At 37.1% G+C, this 23,226-nt stretch overlaps 1 protein-coding gene across 3 annotated transcripts in view; it reads left to right on the forward strand.

Annotated features, from left to right (window-relative positions):
* Positions 1-23,226, forward strand: part of KDM6A (lysine demethylase 6A) — a 250,028-nt gene that overhangs the window by 60,939 nt on the left and 165,863 nt on the right. For all 3 annotated transcript variants that reach the window (XM_066250321.1, XM_066250322.1, XM_066250323.1), the window contains exon 3: positions 15,350-15,458. In XM_066250321.1, coding sequence (XP_066106418.1) covers positions 15,350-15,458 — 109 coding nt within the window. The remainder of the gene's footprint in view (positions 1-15,349; positions 15,459-23,226) is intronic.

A 23,226-nucleotide genomic window follows, 5' to 3' on the forward strand; every position in this document is an offset into this window, starting at 1 on the left:
TAGGTGTTCTCACCGTGTTAAAAAATGATTACTATGTCAGGTGATGGATGTGCTACCTAACTTTATTGTAGTAATTATTTAAAAAATACTTATATATATAAAATCACGTTGCACATCTTAAACTTACACAGTGTTATATGTCAAGTATTTCAGTAAAGCTGGAAAAACATTTAGCCATTCAAATAGGCATGCAGTGATACCTTATGGCTTTAGTTGATTTCTCTAGTTTCATAATAGGGCCTAAAATTTGGTCATACGAGTCTTCTATCTCTATTCTCTTCTAAAATTGTTTTGAGTATTCTACTTTCTTTGCCTTTACACATAATTTTTTATAATCAGTTCATCTGTATCTACAAAAAGTCCTACTGGGATTTTGATTCAAATTGCATTAAATCTCTAAATTAATTGGAGTGAGTTCTCATCTTAATGTTATTGAATCTTCCAATTCATGAGTGGTTTCTTTCTGTACTTATTTAGGTCTTTGAACTTTTTGTTGGTGTTTTATAGTTTTTAGCATATGGATTCTGCACATATTGTAAGTTACATCTAAAACATTTTTCTAATTATTCATTGTTAGTGCATAGACTTACAATTTATTTTTTGTATGTTGAACTTGTATCCTGTGGTCTTGTTGAACTTGCTTATTTATAAGAGTTTTTTTGTTTTTGTTTCTTGGTAGATTCTTTGAGTCAGTTGTGTTTTAGGGAGACATTAAAAAAGTAAGAAAAATTTTTTTTATACTTACACATGCAGCTACCATTTCTAGTGGTTTTCCTTCTATCTTCTGCATCAAGATTATTTATCATTTTCTTTCTGTCTGAGGACCTCCCTCCCTCCCTCCCTTCCCTCCTTCCCTCCCTCTCTCCCTCCCCTTCCCTCCCTCTCTCCCTCCCCTTCCCTCCCTCTCTCCCTCCCCTTCCCTCCCTCTCTCCCTCCCCTTCCCTCCCTCTCTCCCTCCCCTTCCCTCCCTCTCTCCCTCCCCTCCCTTCCCCTCCTCCTCCCCCTTCCCTCCCCTCCGCTCCCCTCCCCTCCCCTCCCCTCCCCTCCCCTCCCCTCCCCTCCCCTCCCCTCCCCTCCCCTCCCCTCCCCTTACCCCCCTCCCTTCCCCTCCCATATATATATGAAAAAGTATACTTTTGCCTTCTTTTTTTGAAAGGTATTTTTGCTGAGTATAGAATTGTAGGTTGACAAATTTGTTTTCCTTCTAGTAACTGTAGAGATGCTTTTGCACTTTATTCCAGTTTGCATTGATTTGGCCAGAAAATTCCCTGTACCTGTACTGCAGCCTGAAAAGTCTTTCTAGGCAGTAAGCTTGAGGTAATTTTAAGGCTCACATCCTTTGTTTCATAGTTTCTCTCTTTCTCCCTCTCTCCCTCTCTCTCTCTCTCTCACTCTTTTTTTTTTTTAGCCCATTTCACTGCATTTTGGCTGGTAGCAGAAGTCCAAAGACTTAAGATTTTAAATCTTAAAATTCTTTATACAATGGAAGATTAAGGTGTCAAAAAGTATGTCATTCTTGTAATTCAAATGTATGTCTTGTTTGCAGAAGCTAGATTTAAGGTTTCTCCTGAGACTAGTTGGTTGATAATTTATTGCAGAGTAAAAATTTGAATATGAACTTATTAGAGACAAATAGATGGCCAATTTCATATTTATATGAAAATAATTTAAACGGAAGTAATTTTCCTTTAAAATTTAGATTTTTGATAAAATATGCTTTTAGAACTGATTTTCCTAATGAACCTTTTCAAATTAGTGAAGCAGATTGTTACAGAGCTCCTAATGGTGGGAAATACTTGAACTTAATTTGATACTTTAACTCTTTCAATTGCTGAATTAAAAACCTTTCCAAGTCGTATTGGGAAAATTTATATTTATAGTAGGCAGAGCAGGGTTGCCTTCTAGTGGTTTAATAAGCATGAGCCCTTGAGAAGTATCTAAGTAATGGCAAATGCAACTCTGTCCCCTGATCTTTATTACCAACAAATAATTTGATTGTGTTTTGCTTTGTTGCTCACTCTTGCAATTTTTAGCTTACAGTGGCAGATTAAATTTTCCTCAGCAGTTACTTAATTGAGTGTTTTTTCTTACCGATTTTTAGGAGACATATATATTCTGACTATGAATGCTTTGTCACTGAAAGTACATTTTCCTAGTTTGTGACTTGCTGTTATACTTGTGTGGTCCAAGTGTTGATGTAGTTGAATTAATTTCTCAACCTTCTTTTTTAGGACTTTCCTTTTAAAAAATCTCTTTTTAAAGAAATCCTACCCTATCCTGATGTCAGACATTTTGCTATGTTTTTTTCTAAAAGGTTTAGATATTTTGCTTTTTACATTTATGTCTTTAATCCATCTGGAATAGGTTATAGGGGTCTATTCTCCCCCACCCCCTTTTTTTTCTTCCCTTAGAAATAACCTATTGACTCACCACCAAGTTTTGGTTAGGATGTTGTTTGCCTATTTTATTATTAGTTTCCATACATATGAAGGTGTCTTTCTCAGCTTTCTTGCTAAATGACTGAATTAATGTACCAATTCTCCTTATTTATGTATATTTATTATAATTTATGCTATTTGGTGCAGTGTCAGCTTTCTTTGGTTATATTTATGTAGTATTTCTTTTTGTCTTTTTTTCTTTAAATCTTTTTAATATTATTTTTAAATGTGTCTAACACATTACCTAAATATAGATTTGAAAAAATCTGTTCACAATTTTTTTATCTAGCATATTTATTGCATTTATATTTCCTGTGATTAAAATTCCATTAAATAATATTCATTTTATTATAGCCACATGTTGATCAACTTTTTTGCTCTGCCTTTTAAATTTATTTCTTTTCTCTGTTTAGTGACTTTTTGAATGTGAACTTATTTTCTTTGGAGCTATAGAATTTGTTTTTAGGCCAGGGATGTGTTAATAATGTACTTAATTATGGCCTATATTTTGATTGCTATTGGTTGCGGACTATGTATATAGTTGAATTCTTGCCTGATGTTTATATGTTCTCACCAGGTCGAGTGAATTCATACTTTGGTTACAAATATTCTGGTTATTTTTTTCTCTAGTCATTGCCATTATGGTACGGGCAGTTTTACTTGTCTTTTCAAGAGCAGTTTTAAATAAAGTTAATAAGAACATTGTTGGCCCTGGCTCGTTTCTCAGTGAATAGAGCGTTGGCCCAGCGTGTGAATGAATGTTCTGGGTTTGATTCCGGGCCAGGGCACAAGGAGAAGTCACCATCTGCTTCTCTCCTCTCTTCATCTCCTGCTCCATTGGCTGTCAGCCTCAGGCACAAGGATAGCTCCCTTGGAACCTCAGACGCTAAAAATAGTTCTGTATTGAGCATTTGGCCCCAGGTTGGGTTGCTAGATCAGCAGTTCTCAACCTGCGGGTCGCCACCCCGGCGGTGGTCGAACGACCAAAACACAGGGGTCACCTAAAGCCATCGACCAAAACACAGGGGTTGCCTAAAGTCATCGGAAATACATATTTATTCGGGGTCGCGACCCACAGGTTGAGAACCGCTGTGCTAGATGGATCCTTGTCATGGCACGTGGGAATCTGCCTCACTATCTTCCCTCCTCTTCACCTATAAAAAAATTAGTATTATTATTATAGTTTAGTTTACACTTAGACTGAATGTATAGGTCATTGAGGTCTCAGTGTTATGAGTGAGGTGTCTCATTTGACTCCTCTTCTTGGGTGGCCTCAGGTTTTATGTTCTGTTTTCTGAATGGGGCCCCTAGATAAATATCTTCAGGGCAGTAAGTGGCTTCAGTACTTTCAACCTTTGCTTCTCTTAAGTTCTCATGGGGGCCCCCCCCCCATTCTTTCAGTTCCTACTGCCCACATGTTTTTGTATGGCATTTTTGGTTTTTAGCAGAGTGGTTGTCCAGATTGCCCAGAATGGAAGCACTTTTCAACTCTTTTCATTTTTTGTCACACATGGAAAATGATAGTTCATACTAATTACCAGGAGACATTATTGAAGGCACTTAAGATTGGCAATGGTACATATACAAGAGCTCCAGCTGAGAGGTTCAGGTTGCCCTGGCACCTTGGCGGTTTTTTGTTTGGCATACCCAGTGACTGAGGCTAGCTCTGGTTTAACACTCCTGTTACTCATCCTTAGTACATTTGTTGGAAAACTTTGTATAGTATAAATCTCAGGAAACAGCTGTGTATGTTGCTATTTGGTTCATGAGAAAGGGGGGAATTACAGATCCTGAATCATGCTGGGGCAGTACAGAATTGCACAGGAAAGAGAAATGGAATTAATTCCTTTCTTTACACCAGAAGAAAATATTGGTAAATGTTTATTGGGTCAAGGGTTGGGGAATTTTGTAATTCTGAACCTAACATATACATTGTAAAGGAAGTGGTAGTTGGTTTTGAGAAAATAAGAAGCCTTTTATATCAGAAAATCTTTTAAGAATTTGTAGGCAAATGCACAAACTGGGAATGCTTTTGAATATGGTAACTTAGTTTTTTTTTAGATTGATTTATTTTTGTATTGTTAGTTCATTTGGCTGCATGCATCAACAATAAAGATTTTCGAGTTAGTAAACTAGCCAAACAGTTGAGACAGCACAGCCTAGTTTGCTTTGTTGCAGCTGTATTTGGCCTTTCTTTGGCACATACAGTAAAGAGAGATGAAGTATATAATAATATTATATATATTAAAGTATTATATATATAAATAGCACCTACAAGATCATTTAGGAAAAAAACTTTATATCTGTGAACAGGTTGATAATAGTTCATGAAAGAACTAATAAAATTTAGCTGATAAATATTTGGAAAAACGTAATCAAACTGAAAACGAGCATTGCTGGTGGAAGATTTTACTACTTCAATTGTACTGGTGGGAAAATTGTTGAAAGCTTATATTGTGTTTTCCTGTTCATTGTGAGGAACTTAACCTAAAGAAATATAAATTGGCCAAATTATGTTCATCAGGTAATAATAATTAAAAACTTGGTTAACCAGATACTCTTCAGTAGAAATAAATTATGGTTTAACTGTTCAGTAAAATGCTGTACAGTCATTAATTTGCTGTAGATCTGCATTTGACATGTTAAGCATTTAATATTAAGTAAAAGACTGTTTATAAATCTTCATACAAAGATTAGTACTATTTGTGTATATGCTTACATAAAAGTCCAGAAGGTTATATTCAGACTGCTTAAATTTATTTTTTTTAAAGCACTATCTTTGGGGAGGAGACTTTATTATGTTGCAGTTTCTCTAGTTTTAAGATTGTTCATGTAATGAATGTAAGTGCCTTCTATAGATTAGAAATTGTCAATTACTTTCAGTGGAGTTCATGCTCATAAATTTGTCTTCCTTCCCTACCCCAGTGAGGTGCTTGATTCTTTTTTTGTGCATTTATGATTTTAGAAATATGTTTAAGGCAAATGAATGCATACTTTGCTACCAAAGATATTAATTTGAACTGTATATGTTATAGCAAGCATCCAGGTTTAGGAGGCATAATACATAGATATAATCTTTTACCTTCATGGAGATTTGGTTTGTGTAATTTTGTTGTAGATGGCTTGCTTTCATTTTGTATATTTTAGGAGTTAAATGTGTACAGCTGACAGGGAGAATGATTGCTTGTAAGATTGTCTCTGTCTACCTCTGGATAAATAATGTACCTTGTGGAATCGAAAGCAAATGGGGGAAAAATAAAATATAATGCTTATTGCTTTACATGGGAAATCTCAGGGTTACTCTGGGCTATATTCATAGAAATCTGAATTCATAGAAATGCTGAAGTTCTATGTCATATGTTTTACCTCCAAATTTTAAATGTACTTGATTTTAAAACATATTCAAGACTTAATTCATGATTCTAATTTGAACGAGGCTTTATAAATAATGTACTTGATTATACTTCATCTGCACAATGCTACATTTAGCATGATATAGAAAAAATTATTTGGAAAATAACTCAGCTGTTTTAACCCAACAGCTCTTTAAATATTCATGGATGTGTATATATGCATGTGTGCTAATGTAGAATTCATTAGTTCGTTTGGCTGCATGCATCAACAATAAAGGTTTTCGAGTTAGTAAACTAGCCAAACAGTTGAGACAGCACAGCCTAGTTTGCTTTGTTGCAGCTGTATTTGGCCTTTCTTTGGCAAATACACTACAGAGAGACAAAGTAACAACAATAGGTAACTAAGGCGATATAATACAGAAGGTACAAAAAAAAGGGGTAACGTGAAACCATTTAACATTTTTCAGATGTACACCACATGTCTGAACTGGTGTATTATTATTTATATACATAAGCAGGCATGATTTCTGCCACAGGTGGTTTTTGAATATGGTAACTTAGTTTTTTTAGATTGATTTATTTTTGTATTGTTGATTTGTATTGATTTGTTTTGTTTTGTTTTGTGTGTATGTCTTTTTGATGATTGCTTTTGATATGATTTAAAATAAAACAAGGTGAGAAAACATGGTAACTAACTGAGGCAAAAATCTTCTTGTGGCATGGTAGGAGCAGAAAGTGACAAATCTTATGTATTGCTTTTCTGCTTGGTGTGGAAGTAGAGTTGTAGAGGGAGCAAGAGTGACTTACCGGAGGTCCTTTTTTTTTTTTTTTTTTTTTTTTTTTTTTTTTTTTTTTTTTTTTCTTCTTCATTTTTCTGAAGCTGGAAACAGGGAGAGACAGTCAGACAGACTCTGCATGCTCCCTACCGGGATCCACCCGGCACGCCCACCAGGGGCGGTGCTCTGCCCATCCTGGGCGTCGCCATATTGCGACCGGAGCCACTCTAGCGCCTGAGGCAGAGGCCACAGAGCCATGCCCAGCGCCCGGGCCATCTTTGCTCCAATGGAGCCTTGGCTGCAGGAGGGGAAGAGAGAGACAGAGAGGAAAGCGCGGCGGAGGGGTGGAGAAGCAAATTGGCGCTTCTCCTGTGTGCCCTGGCCGGGAATCGAACCCGTAGCTGGGAGGATCTTAGTTCAGTCTTACTTGATTCTGGTATTTAATGGTTAACTGTTAATTTACATTCTCAGTGTTTTTTCCAGTAGGTGGTAAAGATTATAATACATAAACCATTATCTGTAAAACTAGGTTGTAAAAGGGATATTTGTGGAAAGTGTTGCTTATCCCCAGCATAAGATTGATAGACTTTTAATTTATAAACATAAGAAAATTTGCTTTTCTAGTATTTAGCATGTGGATTGAATATTCAGTTATTTTAAAGCTTTAAAAACTAGCTTTACACTCTCTATTAGCCATCTGTATTAAATTTAAATAAAAATTAAAATGAAATAATGTAAAATTTAGTTATTCACTTATACCAGCCATGTTTTCAGTGCTCAGTAGTCACATATGTCTAGGGCAGGCGTCCCCAAACTACAGCCCGCGGGCCGCATTCTGGCCCCCTAAGGCCATTTATCCAGCTCCCACCGCACTTCCAGAAGGGGCAACTCTCTCATTGGTGGTCAGTGAGAGGAGCACTGTATGTGGGAGCCCTCCAATGGTCTGAGGGACAGTGAACTGGCCCCCTATGTAAAAAGTTTGAGGACCCCTGGTCTAGGGGCTACTATATTAGGCAGCATGGATTATAAACTATTTATATAATATAAAAAGTGCTCAACTGAATGATGCTGATCTAGGTACAAATGGTTTTTATTCAAATTTCTGGCTCTCCACAAATGTAAGATGAATCCTGGAGGAAAGCATAATAAATTTTAAATAATTTCTATAAGAATAGAAATGGTATGTTAATTATGAAAAATTCAGAAAATATAGAGGAATAAAATGAGCAAAATAAAGAGAAGTTACTGTATGATAAGAGGAATAAAATGAATAAAATAAAAAGAAATTACTGTATGGTCCAACTATTAACTTTCTGTTTTTAATATTTGTTTTATATTCTACTTCTTTTTCTCTGCATATATATACTCATGCACACTCACTCTATATGGGAATGATTTTACTTGTGCATATTTAAAATAAATAATGAGCAAAAATATAGAAATAACCCTTTAAATGGGAAATAGTTTTGTTTTATAGAGGTTTACCTAAACATTGTTCTAAATTTAAACTACCTATATGTCTTATATTTATAATTAGCCTTTGGACTAAAAATCTTATTAAAATATTGTGTTTGATTCTATATTATTATATGAGTTAGTAGGGTTGGAAATTATCTCGTTATTTATTTACCTTTAAATGTACCTTAAAAATTGTTAGTATTTGCCTATATTTGACATCAGTGTTTACCTCAAACACTTTACATAAATTCATGTTTCACTGTGAAATAGTGACACAGGGCTCTTGGAAACTATTCTGCCTTTTTGTTCACCTTTATCTCATTTGGTATTTGGCTCTGTCAGCATTGTCTTTGACCACCAACATTAGTTGGTAGTTGCATGCTAGCTTTGTTGGATATAACAGGTGCTCCTTTACTTATGATGGAGTTACATCCTGAAAAACACATCAGAAGTTGAAAATAACATACTAAGTCGAAAATGCATTTAATACATCTAAACTACTCAATATCATAACTTAGCCTAGTTCGTATCTACTGAATGCTTGTCACTTTACATTTTATGAAAAATCATAAACTGAACCATTGTAAGCCAAGGACCATCTGTATTATGAATTTGTTAATGAGGCCTGAGTATATGGGTAGGTGAACTTAAAATCTAATCATCCTAGTTTTTACCTGGTGCTATAGTTTCACATGATTAGAATTGTGTACAGTATTTATTTTAGCTGTGTTTCTTTGTTTTATGGGAAGCAAAAATGGATGAGCAGTAGATGATCATGGTAATGGCATTAGGTATGGTGATAAGAGAAAGTATGGGATGTTGACATCTTTTTGCTTGGATCATTAAACAAAATTTCTTTGTGTTTGTATCTTGACCCCCCCCCCTTTCCCCATTACACCATATTTGCTTTTAACACTAATCAGCCATAAGAAATTGTCAGAAGAAGTTTCTATTGTTTTTCTTTTTTTTTTTTTAATTCATTTTTTAGAGAGGAGAGGGAGAGACAGAGAGAGAGAAGGGGGGAGAAGCTGGAAGCATCAACTCCCATATATGCCTTGACCAGGCAAGCCCAGGGTTTCGAACCGGCGACCTCAATATTTCCAGGTCGACGCTTTATCCCCTGCGCCACCACAGGTCAGGCTTAAATGTCTCATTGTTTTTCTTTTTTTTTTATTTTTTTTATTTTTTTATTTTTTTTATAGAAGAAGTTTCTAAATATCTTACTAAGTTTTAAAAAAAGAGAAGACAACTGTTTTAATGAGTGCTTTATTTACAGTGCCATTGATAACTTTAAAAAGTTACTTATTTAATGTACCATGTTTCTCCATGTATAAGATGTACCCTATTTTGAAAAATTTGGGGTCTAAATACTGGGTTTGTCTTATACATGGTTGTAGATTTTTTAAACTTGCATTTCCCGCTTTTTCATGTGGATGAGGAGTTGTATGAATTTTATGATGAATGAAACTTGAGTTCAATAACTTTATGTAATACATTTCCCCCCCCCAAATTAAGCTGCGTCTTATATACGAGAGCATCTTATACATGGGGAAATACAGTAAAATTAAGAATGTCATTTTGTAGCTTGATAATTTTATGAATTTCTCTGATACTAGAAAGCAGTGGAATAAATTGTATTTTTGTACTTTTAATCATCTTCCAGATAGGATTATATGACTTAAAGAGGATCTTGAAATTTTATGAATCCAAATTATAGTAATTCCTGAAACTTTTGTGTCCTGTTTAGACTCTTAATTATAAGGGAGCGGGATGGTTAGTTTCAGTGCTTGTGATTTGGTATATATGCACTTTTAGATAGCTAGGATTGGAATAAGAATGGAAGACAGTCCTTTTATACATGTTAGGCTTTTAAGCATAGTAGAATCACCCCAGAGTTTGCCTTATTTTAGGATGGCTTCTCCAGACTTGATTAGTATTTATAAATGTACTTTAGGATAGGTAAATTTTAGGATATATATTTTAAAATTCTCAACATGTTTATATTTAAAAGGAGAAGAAAAATCAAGGCATTTTAAGTGGGTACTTTGTCCTGCATCACATTTTCTTATCAGATCAAAAGTTCTTGTAGGATTTTTTGGTATGGAAGCTATTCTAGTTCCTTTCTTTATGGGCATCAAACCTGGGACTGTACCCAGAGATTTGAGAAATGATTCATATTTAATTTTTTTCAAGTGATCTAGGACACACTGTCACGTATAATGTTATATAGTAAATTATTAGGGAAATTTTCAAAATTATTTTGTAGCTTGAAACAGTTTTGAAAGATATAGAATTTCCTCCTCTTTATCTAAGGTAAAGGTAAGAAACAATTATTAAATGTGTAGTGCTAAGCACTATGATAAACCCTTAAAGAAGTTACATTCTTTTACAATCATTTTTTATTTTTTACTTACAATTGACATAAAACATATTAGCTTCAGGTATATACTCCAGTGATTAGACATTATATAACTTAACAAATGATCAACTTGGTAAATCTTATCTCATACCTATCTGACGCCATAGTTACTAGAATGTTATTAACTATATTCTATATGCTATGTACTTCATATCCCCTTGACAGATTTGTATTTCTTAATCCTTTCACCTTTTTCACCATTCCCCCAGTGCCCCTCCCACCTGGCAACCATCAAATCATTCTCTGTATATGAGTCTGTGTTCTGCTTGTTCGTTTATTTTGTTATTTTAGATTCAGTTGTTGATGGATAATGTGTTTATTACCGTTTTATTGTTCATATTTTCAGTCTTCCTCCTTCTTTCTTCTTCAAGGCCCTTGAACGTTTCATGTAATACTGGTTTAGTGATGATGAACTCCTTTAGCTTTTCTTCTCTGGGAAACTCTTTATATATCTTTGTATTCTAAATCAGTGGCCCCCAACCCCCAGGCCACGGACCAGTACTGGTCCATGGCCATTTGGTACTGGTCCGCAGAGAAAGAATAAATAACATGAAACGTTGTCAGAATAACAAATTTAAATACAGCCTGAATAATGAGGACATGCTCGTTCCTCCTTTAACTTAGCCCAATAAATATCGTAAGTTCGACAATTATATTTAAAAATACCACAGTTTTTACGCCAGTCGCATAATTTTATTTTGTGCATTTATCTGTCCCACCCTAAAGGCCAGTCCGTGAAAATATTTTCTGACATTAAACTGGTCCGTGGCCCAAAAAAGATTGGGGACCACTCTTCTAAATGGTATTTTTGCTGAATAAAGTAATCTTGGTTGTAGGTCCTTGCTTTCTATCACTTTGAGTATTTCTTGCCAATCCATTCTGACCTGCCAAAATTCTGTTGAGAAATCAGCTGACAGTATTATGGGAGCTCCCTTGTAGGTCATTAGCTGCTTCTGTCTTGCTGTTTTTAGGATTCTCTCTTTGTCTTATAACCATTTGCTTTTTAATTATGATGTGTCTTCATGTGGGCCTTTTTGGGTTCATTTTTTATTTTAAGAGAGAGAGACAGTAAGGGAGGGAGATGAGAAGCATCAACTCATAATTGCATCACACTGATTGTTCATTGATTGCTTTCTCATATGTGCCTTGACCAGGGTTTCCAGCCGAGCCAGTTACCCCTTGCTCAAGCCAGTGACCTATTAGGCTCGAGCCAGCAACTGTGGGGCCATGTATGTGATCCTGTACTCATGCTGGATGAGCACATGCTTGAGCCAGCAACCTCAGGGTTTTGAATTTGGGTCCTCAGTGTCCCAGGCTGATTCAGTATCCACTGCGCCATCACCTCGTCAGGCTTTTTGGGTTCCTTTTGTTTGGGACTTGGCGTACTTTCTGGACCTGTATGTCTGTTTCCTTCACCAGGTTATGGAAGTTTTCTGTCCTAATTTTTTAAATTTCTTTCTCTCTTCTCCTTCTGGCACCCCCATGATGAATATTGTTATACTTGAAGTTGACCCCAGAGGCTTACACTATACTCATTTGTTGGATTCTTTTTTATTTTTGCAGTCCTATTTGGGTGTTTTTTTTTTGGCCTCCTTGTATTCCAAATTGCTGATTTGATTCTTCAACTGTACTATTGATTCCCTGTAAATTATTTTTCATTTCAGTTAGTGTATTTTTTGCTTCTGACCAGTTCTTTTTTATGGTTTTCATTTCTTTTTTTATTCTGTTGAAGTTCTAAGTTCATTGAGTGTCCTTATAATCAATTTTTTGAACTCTACATCTAGTATATTGTTTATCTCTATTTTGTTCTTTTTTTGGAGATTTGTTCTGTTCTTTAATTTGGGACATGTTTCTTTGTCTCATTTTGGCAGCCTTCCTGTGTTTGTTTTTATGTATTAGGTAGGTAGTGCTGCTACATCTCCCAGGGTTAGTAGAGTGGCCTAATAAAGTAGTGTCCTATAAGGCCCAGTGAGACAGCCTCCCAGATCATCCAAGATGGCACTCCAAGTAGGTCCCCTGTGTGGGTTGTGTACATCCTCCTCTTGTATTTGAGCCATGATTGCTGTTGGCATATCAATGTGAAGGATTTACCCCCAGGCCAGTGAGATGCAGGGACTGGCTGTGACCACTATAGAGGATAGGCTGTGTAGGGGATACCTCATAGAGCAGGACTTACTTTAGCAGGGCTCTGGTGCTCGCTAAGTTTGCCCCTTGAGTGTGTAGCTTTGTGGAGGTGGTTTGTGGTGCTTCATCGTAGTCTGAAGCTGTTCACCAGGTGCACTGGCTCTAGGGCCTCCCACAAGGTGCATGCCAAGACCAGCTGCCACCTGTGTTTTGCCTTGGACTCTGGCACGGGCTACAAAGTGATCTGCAGGTAGTTGCTACATACTTGTACTGAACTTGGAGGAGTCCAGGAGAGGCCAAGCTGTAAACTAAGGCTGGCTGCTGCTTGTGCCAGGCCTGGGTTCACTTAGAAAGAGGTATGGGGTATGCAAAGGCCAGATGCTGCTTTTTTTGAGAGGTTTTAGGAGTCTGAGGCATGTGTCAAGATAGGCTATTAACTATGGAAAAGCCACTGGAAACAACTTGGATGGGCTCGCAACTTGGATGGGGCAAGGTCTCAGGGAATCACAAGGGGAGGGCCAACAGTGATCAAGCCAGGTTGATGGAAATTCAGATATGGCACCTGCCTGCAGCTCTGTGAGGGGAAGGGCTTAGAAAAGGAACAGTGGCCTCTGCTAGCACTTTTGTCTGGGAAAAAGCCTCCCATTCAGCTCTAACTTCTATGCCAGACAGTTCAGTACCTCTCCGTTTGTCTTTGGTGCCCTTTGAGCTGCTGCCTCAGTGATGGAAAGAGGGAGTTGAATAGAGGTAAATCCACGTGCAGGCCCTTTAAGAGTAACACCTGGGACTGTGGTAGCCCTCTGTCTCACTCAGGCACAATCGCCAGGGTTCCAGTACCAAGAAGAAAAGTCTTGACAATTTCAGGCTGTAAAAACCAAATTTACAGCCAGAAATTGTCAGGACTTTTCTTCCTGGTACTGGAACTCTGGGATGGGGGAATCTGGTATAGGGCTGGGACCCCTTGTTCCTCAGGGGGGGTACGACCTCTGTAGCCAAGATACCCCTCTGATTTTATCCGCCCCCACATGGGTGTGGGTTCAGCCTGGTCCACATCCCTATCCCTCTTACCAGTCTAGATGTAGTTTCTTCTATATATCCTTTATTGTAGAACTTCAATTCAGCTAGATTTCAGGTAGTTCTGAATGATGATTGTTCTATAGTTTAGTTGTAATTTTGATATGGTTGTGGTAGGATGCCAATACCATATTTGCCTACCTGACCATTTCAGCTGGGAGCCCCTGAAGTTTTGTTAAATTAAGCATAAGACAAGGAGGCAGTGAGACAAACTCCCACATGCACCCCGACTGGGATCCACCTGTCAAGCCCCTACCAGGCTATGCTCTGCCCCTCTGGGGCCGCTGCTTCTGGCAACTGAGCTATTTATTTTAAGCCCTGAGGTGAGTCCATGAAGCCATCCTCAGCACCTGGGGCCAACTCACTCAAACCTTTGAACCATGGCTGTGGGGGAGAGGAAGGAAAAGAGAGAAGGGGGAAGGGGAGGGGTGGAAAAGCAGATGGTTGCTTCTCCTGTGTGCCTTGACTGGGAATCGAGCCTAGGACTTTCATACACTGGGCTGACGCTCTACTGCTGAGCCAACCGGCCAAAGGGGAGATTCCTAATTCTATTGCTTTTGTCAGCCCTTTGATTGGTATTAAAAAGCAAAAAGGAGAGATTAAGTTCCCCAGACTCTCTTGGAGCTAATGACAACTGGAATTTTTCAGACTCCAGAATTCTTTTCTTTCAATTGTTCATTTTCTCATGCAGTCTCCTGGATATTTTTATACACACACACGCACGCATAAATTTATATATATTTAAATATATACTTAATTTAATTATATAATTTCTTATTTAATTTAATTATTAAATTATACAATTTGAATATATAATTTAATTGAAGATTTAGGAATAGAATTTGAGTTAGTGGGTTTGAAGTATATCTTAAGACTGTTGAAAGGCAATTTATGGTAGTTTAAAATGGTAGAACTTATGGCAAAAAGTACCTGTTAAGTATAAATTGTAGCTGTTAATATTACTCTTGAGATTGTATGAATTCTTACTTTTTTTTTTTTTGTATTTTTCTGAAGCTGGAAACGGGGAGAGACAGTCAGACAGACTCCTGCATGCACCCCACCGGGATCCACCGGCACGCCCACCAGGGGGCGATGCTCTACCCCTCCGGGGCGTCGCTTTGTTGCGACCAGAGCCACTCTAGCGCCTGGGGCAGAGGCCAAGGAGCCATCCCCAGCACCCGGGCCATCTTTGCTCCAATGGAGCCTGGGCTGCGGGAGGGGAAGAGAGAGACAGAGAGGAAGGAGAGGGGGAGGGGCGGAGAAGCAGATGGGTGCCTCTCCTGTGTGCCCTGTCCGGGAATCGAACCCGGGACTTCCGCACGCCAGGCCGACGCTCTACCACTGAGTCAAACGGCCAGGGCCAACGTTCTTTCCATCTGTGCGAAAAGTGGATATTATTTGTTTATAAAAATAGGGACCACAGTAATGTTTTAGATTTATAATTTAGGAATAAACTTATCGAAGTGCTGCTACATTATCTTATTTGGCAAGCATTTCCATTTTATAGATAGCAAATACTGTTACGCCCAAACTAGTGGTTCTTTTAATTAGTTTTTCTAAAGAATGCGGCATTGTCTATGTCTGTGGTAGAATTGAAGTATATTGATTTCTTGGATAATTGGATGGAGGATATGTGCATTATCTCAGGAAGGACATGCATTTTAGTGTTTTGTCTTTTTCTTAAATGTTTGTATTTTTTATTTCTAGGCTGTTCGCTGCTACGAATCTCTAATCTTAAAAGCTGAAGGAAAAGTGGAGTCTGATTTCTTTTGTCAATTAGGTCACTTCAACCTCTTATTGGAAGATTATCCAAAAGGTAATTTTTCCCCTTGTTAATTACGGTTAGATTTATATGTATGTTTAAAATTATTGTAATTGTACTCTGTCTATATCAAGGGTACTACCATTTTTACTTCAAAAAGTTATGTTTATGATTATCCTAAAAAAAGTGGGGTAAAAAGGTAGATAGATGGAAATGTGAAGAATTATATAAGTCCATGTAAATTATTAATAAGTTGACCATTCAGTTAAATTGATAACCACTTATGTGTTCACTACTGTTTTCTTCTGTGTTGTGAAACATATCTGCCCTTTAAAGGCTGTACCATAGTAGAAAGTGAGACATTGGTGGACACTTTAGAAAAGTAACACAAATTCAGTAAACTTCCATTTTAGCTAGAAAATATTAGAACAAAAATCTGATCTCTTACAATGTTATTGTAAAGGTAAGTAACACAGAGAAATGATCACATACGAGCTTGAGCATTGGCTAAAACAAATGTTATATTGATTTGAAATTTTTTTCTTGTGAGAATTAGTCAGTTAAATAAATGGAGGTAGTCTCCCAAGATACTGCCTCCCTCAATACCAAAGGCAAAATCCATAGCAAAGAAAAACTGTATTCTTATAAGCAAGAACAGTGGAACCTTGATGATAATAAACATCTTATTGTGATGTGGATGCATTTATTAAGCTTGTTTTACACATATTTGTTTAGTGGGCAGAACCACTTATACATTATTTCAGGATTTGAGTGAAGGATTGCTCGTGTTTTATATTGGTTTATTATGCCACTTTCTGTTAAGTCAAGTGAACACCTTTCTAATGAAAATGCAGTTATATTTTGAGACAGGTGTAATCTGTGTGGTTTGGAGTTAGGCCTTTTTTATTGTTCATCTCAGTTTTTTTATAGCTGCATTATCATTAATAATACACACACACACACACACACACACCCCTGAGCTTTTGTTTTGTAATCTGTAAAATGAGGGGAGGAAGTGATAGCTCAGAGGTTTTGGGATTGCTATGTGAAACTGGTTAGTATTTAACAAGATGGCTTTAGGATAATAGGTATTAATAATTATTTAGTACTCTATTAGATACTTTAATTTTAATTAAAACTAGGTAAGTTATTTAAAGGAAACCATTATACAAAAGAAACACAGAAATCTGTGCAATCTAATATTTTAACACCACACCCTTTTTGTAGAACACACTAATATTTGAGAGCAGCACATAACTAAAAACCCAGGCTTGAAAATTAGGTTTATGTGTTGGGCTTATGTCCTTGCTGCTTAGTGGTTGGTTATTAAAATATGTATTGGCTTTGAAACTTAGGTTATGAATTTAGCTATATTTTCCATTTAAAAAATGGAAATGAGGAATGCAGAGATATTTGTTTTGGAGTCATCTTTTTCCTTCTTGGAAGGTGAGGTTGGGGCATGTGGCAGACTAGCTGGTGGAATAAAATGGGAAAAGAGAAAGGTAACCTAAGGATTTATGTCTTTGGAAAGATGAGTTCTTAGACCCATTTACTGTTGTGTAGATGAACTGGCCATTAATAAGTAGGCAGTAGGTTGATTATTTGTAATAGGAAAAGGAATGAGAATGGATGCAGAGGTATAAATAATATGTATTTTAAGTATTTCAGGCTGTTGGCTTCTATTTCTTAGATGGGAGTTTTTAAATTCCTCCTTGAGGATTTATTGACCACATTCCCACTTAAAAATAAGACCCCTTTAAATAGCAATTATTGAATTCTTAATATTCATTCTCCTCACTATCTTCATGTAAGTTCAAAATTAGAGCCAGTCTTTAGTAGCTTTCCCCCCCTCCCCCGCCCCTGTCCCAGCCTGCCCCTGAACACACACTATTACCACTAGCAGTTTATGGAAACATTTGTTACTTCAGGCTGCTTCCTTTTTCTCTCTTTGGAACCAGTGCAAAGATGAGAACCTTCAACCCAACCAAATAGACATATGCTTTAGAGAAAGCATTATATTCCATAACTTTTTGTGAAATTAATATAAACCATGCAATGAACATGTGAGTAAAGTGCTCAGGTATATGTATGTTGGGGACTTCATTGCCCTGTTATTCTGAAGATAGTTCTTTAATTATTATTTTGAGTATCATCACGTGAAATTTTCTGAGCTTGGGGTTCCTTGTGAAAACCTGCTGTTACTTTTGTTTTAGAAAATGGTAGAATCTCTTTTGTGTATTTATTTGGACTATAGTTTTTCTGCTCTTGTCATTCTGATCCTATCTGCTTCCTGTGTTACAGGAATTCCTAAAAAATTTCTGATCTGCAGATGATATACTTTATCATTGCTGTTACGGATTTATTCATTAAAAATTTCTTTTCTGTAATTTCAGATGAATTTGAAAGCAGAAGAAAAATGGCTTTGGCTTTGTAAAACTTTTTTTTTTTTTAGCCTTTCTGGTTGGTAATGTTTATGAAGAGTTTAAAAAAATATTTTATCACTTGATTTGGTCATTTGGCTTCTACTAATTTATCCTAAAAAAGTAATTGGTTGAGGATTGTGGGCAAATGGAGGTTCATTGTGTTTGGCCTATTGTGGGTTGGATTCATCTGGAGGGGGGGTTTAGCATACAGAATGTTCAGTAAGGAATGCCTTTAGGATCAACAGCTGTGGAAGGTGGGCGATGGAACCTAGATTGGACAGAGGGAGAAGTTAAGCTGTAACAGCCTTGGCCTACTCCGTTGGGAACCCTGGAGCTAGTATAGCCTTTTAGAGCTATCCCAAGTTGGGCTAATATGGCTAGGTCCTTATATTCCTTCCATCTCTTCAATATTGGGTGTTGGTCAGCCTGGGAAGGGGTGTGATTTCCATCAGGAAAGCTCTCTGTAGCTAAGGCAGCTAGCTCACCACTGCTAGAGGCTGTCTGCATGTAGGACTCAACAGTCCTTCCTTAAGATGGGATTTAAGTGGCTCTTCCCAGTGTCTGCCATACCTTCTTTTCATTCCTCACCCCAAAGCTAAGTGATTAACCTCAGCTGAGCCAAACAGCTGATAGAGCTGTTAGGCTGCCATGCAGAGGGTGCAGTGATTTCTCTTCTTGGGGTTGGAGAACAAGCTGAGAGACAGAGAACAAGCCTGGACTGAAAAGCAAGCATATATATGCGACGGAACCTAGGAGCAGTTTAATTGAATTATATGCAACTATATAAATATCTTTGGCAAATTATAGGAGAAGTTAGTCACTGAGTTGCTTAGAAAATCAAGTAGCAAATTACCTCAAAGCATACAGCAAAGTTATAAAAAGATAGAAATCATGAGATAAGAGACTATGGGGATGGATAGTAGAAGTTTCAGAAGTAAAAATTAGTTGAAGGAAATATAATCATTCCTGATATTAGTATGAAAACTTAAGTTTCTTCAAAGTTTGTAGTGAGCTAGAAGCTTTCCCTGAAATCTCAGGCGATAGATTTTTCCTTTCTTTCCTCCCTTTCATGTAATTGGTCATTTGTTGCATTGTCTGTCACTTTAGGGCAAAATAGATTTTAGTGGTTTTAGTTCCTCAGCAGTTACAAGTGGCTAGGACAATTTACATGCCAAGAGTTGTTAATGTGGAGAAGTATAAAGTCAGTGCTGACAAACTTTCTTTGGCTTTCTGTCTTTTGTCTTTCTTGGGTGGAATGACAGTTCTCCATCTTAGGTTATATATAGTATAAGAATGTAAAGTACATGTTAATTCAGTAATTTTGTGTTTTGTTTCTCTAAAAATTAACAATCTTTTAAAAATTTTTTTGCATAGTTCATTTCTTTATTGTTATGGCTGTTGGAGCTAAAGGTTGTGATTTTTTTTTTTAAAGAATCTGCTCTTTGTTTAAAGCTTCTTTTAGATAGACATTGGGAAATAGTTTGTATAGTATATATGTTTGCTATATAATACAAATTTACTTTTGAAATAAAAATGAAATAAAAATCCAAAATATTGACATATACTACATATAATATCCATAGAATGGGTATTAGGTTATCTCTGAAAGCTGAAGTGTTTAGTTATCCTTTTATCTATTTCCATTGAATTCATAATTACTGCACCTTACTTCTCTGTATAACTTCATTTAAATGTATTTCATGTTTTTTTTTAAAAAAATTAGTGCCATCATGTCCTCCCATTGCAATTTGGGAATTGCCAATTTTGTTCAGTCTACTCATGGCCTAGAATTAGAAAGTACAATTAAGAAATACCCAAGGAAGCACAATAGTGACCATAACCCAGGTTATCAGAAAGAAGCCTGTATCCAGGCAGCAAGCAAAAGTTATAGTAGTTGCAAGAATTAAAGAGTTGGTGGCAGAATACACTGAAGGAACACAAAGAAGACACCTACTTAGTGTCTCTTGTGGCAAGCCAAATGTGAGATACAAAGACCATGAGTATATTATTTTAATAATGACAAAGAAGTAGTAAATCTGGCTGTTCAGTAGATGCATTAGTTTGACTTGAAGACCTCAGTGAAGATGCTGAGGATAGGAGTAAAAGAATTATTTGCTTCTTTGCTTTTCCAATGTTCTGTTTGCTTATCTCTGTAATCTGAAATATTTTCAAACTGGTGGGGAGACAGGGACATGGGAACAAAGATTTTTTTGTGGTGGGTGCTATCCATAGGGGTTTCAAATGTTAATATGTATTAATATATATTAATACTGTATATATAAGACAAAGGTGTATTTTAGGCATAGATTTTCAAAAGGTAGAAAGGTGGCTAGAGAGCTAGGTACATCAGTCATTTATAATACAATGAAACAGTTAATACCAGCTCTCTGAGATAGCATTTAACTCAAGGTATACCTTTTTAGTTCAGCCTCAGAAAAACGGAGCAGTCTATTGACTTAATAACTTGGGCAACCACAACCTTTTCCAGTCTAAAGATGACAGTGTACCTGACAGATTTATTTGTCCTTCTTTCCTCCCCTCCCCTCAACTGGTCCTCAAGCATCTAACTTGTTCCCTAGAGTGTTACACATTGGGCTAGGGACGAAAAGAGAAATTCTGAGTTCTGCCTGTATTAATGCGTGGTCCAGTATAGGAGTACAGATTGAGTTTAAATCTTTTTCTTTATTTATATTGCATCTAACTCTGAAGAAGCCTCCCTTTTCCTGGCAAGGCTATCACCCTTAACCTACAGTGTTGTTTCTTTTCATCCTTGTGCTGTCTGTATGGACTTGTCACCAGGCATGCTTTCTTTTTCTTGTTTTGATAATCTTAACCCAGAGTTGTAATATTTCCAAGCATGTTCAAGTCTCTGTCACCTACTAAATCTTTATACCTCTTTATTCCCTCACTCTGTTTTTCTAGATCTCTATTTTATTTAGTTCAAAATGAGTTATAATATAGCTTTGGATTTTTCTTTTTATTCATGTTATACCTTATTCTTAGAAAGTTTATTGATTTTACAGAGAGGGGAAGGGAGACAGACAGACATACTGAAGTGTTGATCTGTTCCTGTATGTGCCCTGACCGAGGATTGAACTGGGAAGGATTTGCATATCGGGACGATGCTCTAACCAAGTTATCCAGCCAGGCCTATATCTTACTCTTTTTTTTTTTTTTTTTTTTTTGTATTTTTCTGAAGCTGGAAATGGGGAGAGACAGTCAGACAGACCCCCGCATGCGCCCGACCGGGATCCACCCAGCACGCCCACCAGGGGGCGATGCTCTGCCCCTCCGGGGCATCGCTCTGCCGCGACCAGAGCCACTCTAGCGCCTGGGGCAGAGGCCAAGGAGCCATCCCCAGTGCCCAGGCCATCTTTGCTCCAATGGAGCCTTGGCTGCGGGAGGGGAAGAGAGAGACAGAGAGGAAGGAGGGGGTGGGGGGTGGAGAAGCAAATGGGCGCTTCTCCTATGTGCCCTGGCCGGGAATCGAACCCGGGTCCCCCGCACGCCAGGCCGACGCTCTATCGCTGAGCCAACCGGCCAGGGCCACCTTACTCTTTTAATGAAAAACTTTTTAGACTGCTTGTGACCTGTAAGGAAATAATTTGGATTAAATGGCTTGATGTCACAGTCTCTCAGGATATGATGAAGTCAGGATTAGAACCCAGTTTGCCTAAAGCTTCAGTAAATGGTACTTTTTCTTACTATATCCTTTTGCTTTCCTGGTGGCTCTCCTTTTGATAATATTGACTATCCCCTAATTTTAACACAAGAAATACACTTATTTTACCATTTACACAAATACGTTTATTGTTTAAAGGAAAACATAAAACCATAAAAGGTGAGTAAGCAGCCTAAGAGCAGGAGCTATGTGTTTGTTCACATCTGTATTTCACTGCAGCTAGTCTGGTGCTATAGTGACTTAATACTTAAATACTACCATATTTCCCATGTATAAGACGCTCCCATGTATAAGAAGCACCTTAATTTTGGGGCCTGAAATTGGAAAAGAAAATGTATTACATAAAGTTATTGAACTCAAGTTTTAGTCAACATAAAATACATACAACTCTTCATCTGCACCAAAAAGCGAGAACTGCAAGTAAAAAAAAACTACAACCGCTGTATAAGACACACCTAGTTTTTAGACCCCACCCAAATTTTTCGAAAGCGGGTACATCTTATTCATGGGGAAATAGGGTACGTGAATGCATTACTGACCCATCGATATCACTGGGGAACAAAATTTTTGTTGCATCCACAAAAACACCTGCTCTTACCTAATTCAAGTGTGCTGATCTCAAATCTGATGTTAGTTTTTCTCTGTAAGGTAGTGTTTTTGCAATTCAAGATTTTAGGTTTTCATCTTATTGTAAAATTTTTAACATTTAGTTTAACATAATGAAGTAGAATGTCTTCTTGGGCATCATCTTTGTGTAAATATAATAATTTATATAATGCAGTAAATATACTAATACACTAAAAGATATGATTACATCAGAATTTGTCTACAATTTCAAAATCAAACATTAAAACACTTGTTTTAATCAAAATTTGCACAAAAATTATTTAAATTCTATTCTGGCAAAAATTTGCGTTTGTAGCTCTTGCGTTTGTGTACTTGTTGAGGACAACCTTGTTTGATGCTTCAGCAGTAGTCTGCTCATCACTAACAGCTCCAAGATTTTTGGGAAATTTATCAGGGTGACTGTTCAGGAAGTGAATCTTAATGCTCATGTTACATCAGTGTCGCGGAAAGCCAACAGCATTCTTTGAACCAGAAGTTCATAGTTTTCTGCTTTTTTGTTGCCAAGGAAGTTCTTTGTAACTGCCGCAAAAAACTGGCATGCTGCTTTCTTCTCCTTATTCATCGTCCTGGCAAATTCTTCGTCACGTATGAGGGTTCAAATTTGAGGTCCATTGAATACACCTGCTTTTATCTTCTCGAAAGACAAGGCAGGGAAAGCAGAAATAATATGTTGAAAGCATTCACTTTCTCTATTCAAAGCCTGAACAAACTGCATCATTAAGCCAAGCTTGATGTGAAGTGGTGGAAAAATGATCCTGTCTCAATTAACTACAGGTTCATTCACAATATTTTGCATCCCTACTTCCAGAGCTTCACATTTCGGCCACTCCTTGTGTGTCCAGTGTTTCTCCTGAGCTTGGCTGTTCCACAAACACAGAAAACAAGGATACTTCGTGAAACCTAGCTGTTGTCCTAGCAGGAAATTTACCATTTTAAGATCCACACAAATGATCCAGTTATGCTCCTTATACTTCAGAAAGCCGAGGACAATTTTTATGTCATCATAATCTCGCAGATGAGTTGAATAACCAATTAGAACTGCTGAAAATAGGCAATATATGCACGTGTCACAAATGATGAAATATTGAGC

The sequence above is a fragment of the Saccopteryx bilineata genome, chromosome X (assembly GCF_036850765.1).
Source record: "Saccopteryx bilineata isolate mSacBil1 chromosome X, mSacBil1_pri_phased_curated, whole genome shotgun sequence".
Lineage (NCBI taxonomy): Eukaryota > Metazoa > Chordata > Mammalia > Chiroptera > Emballonuridae > Saccopteryx > Saccopteryx bilineata.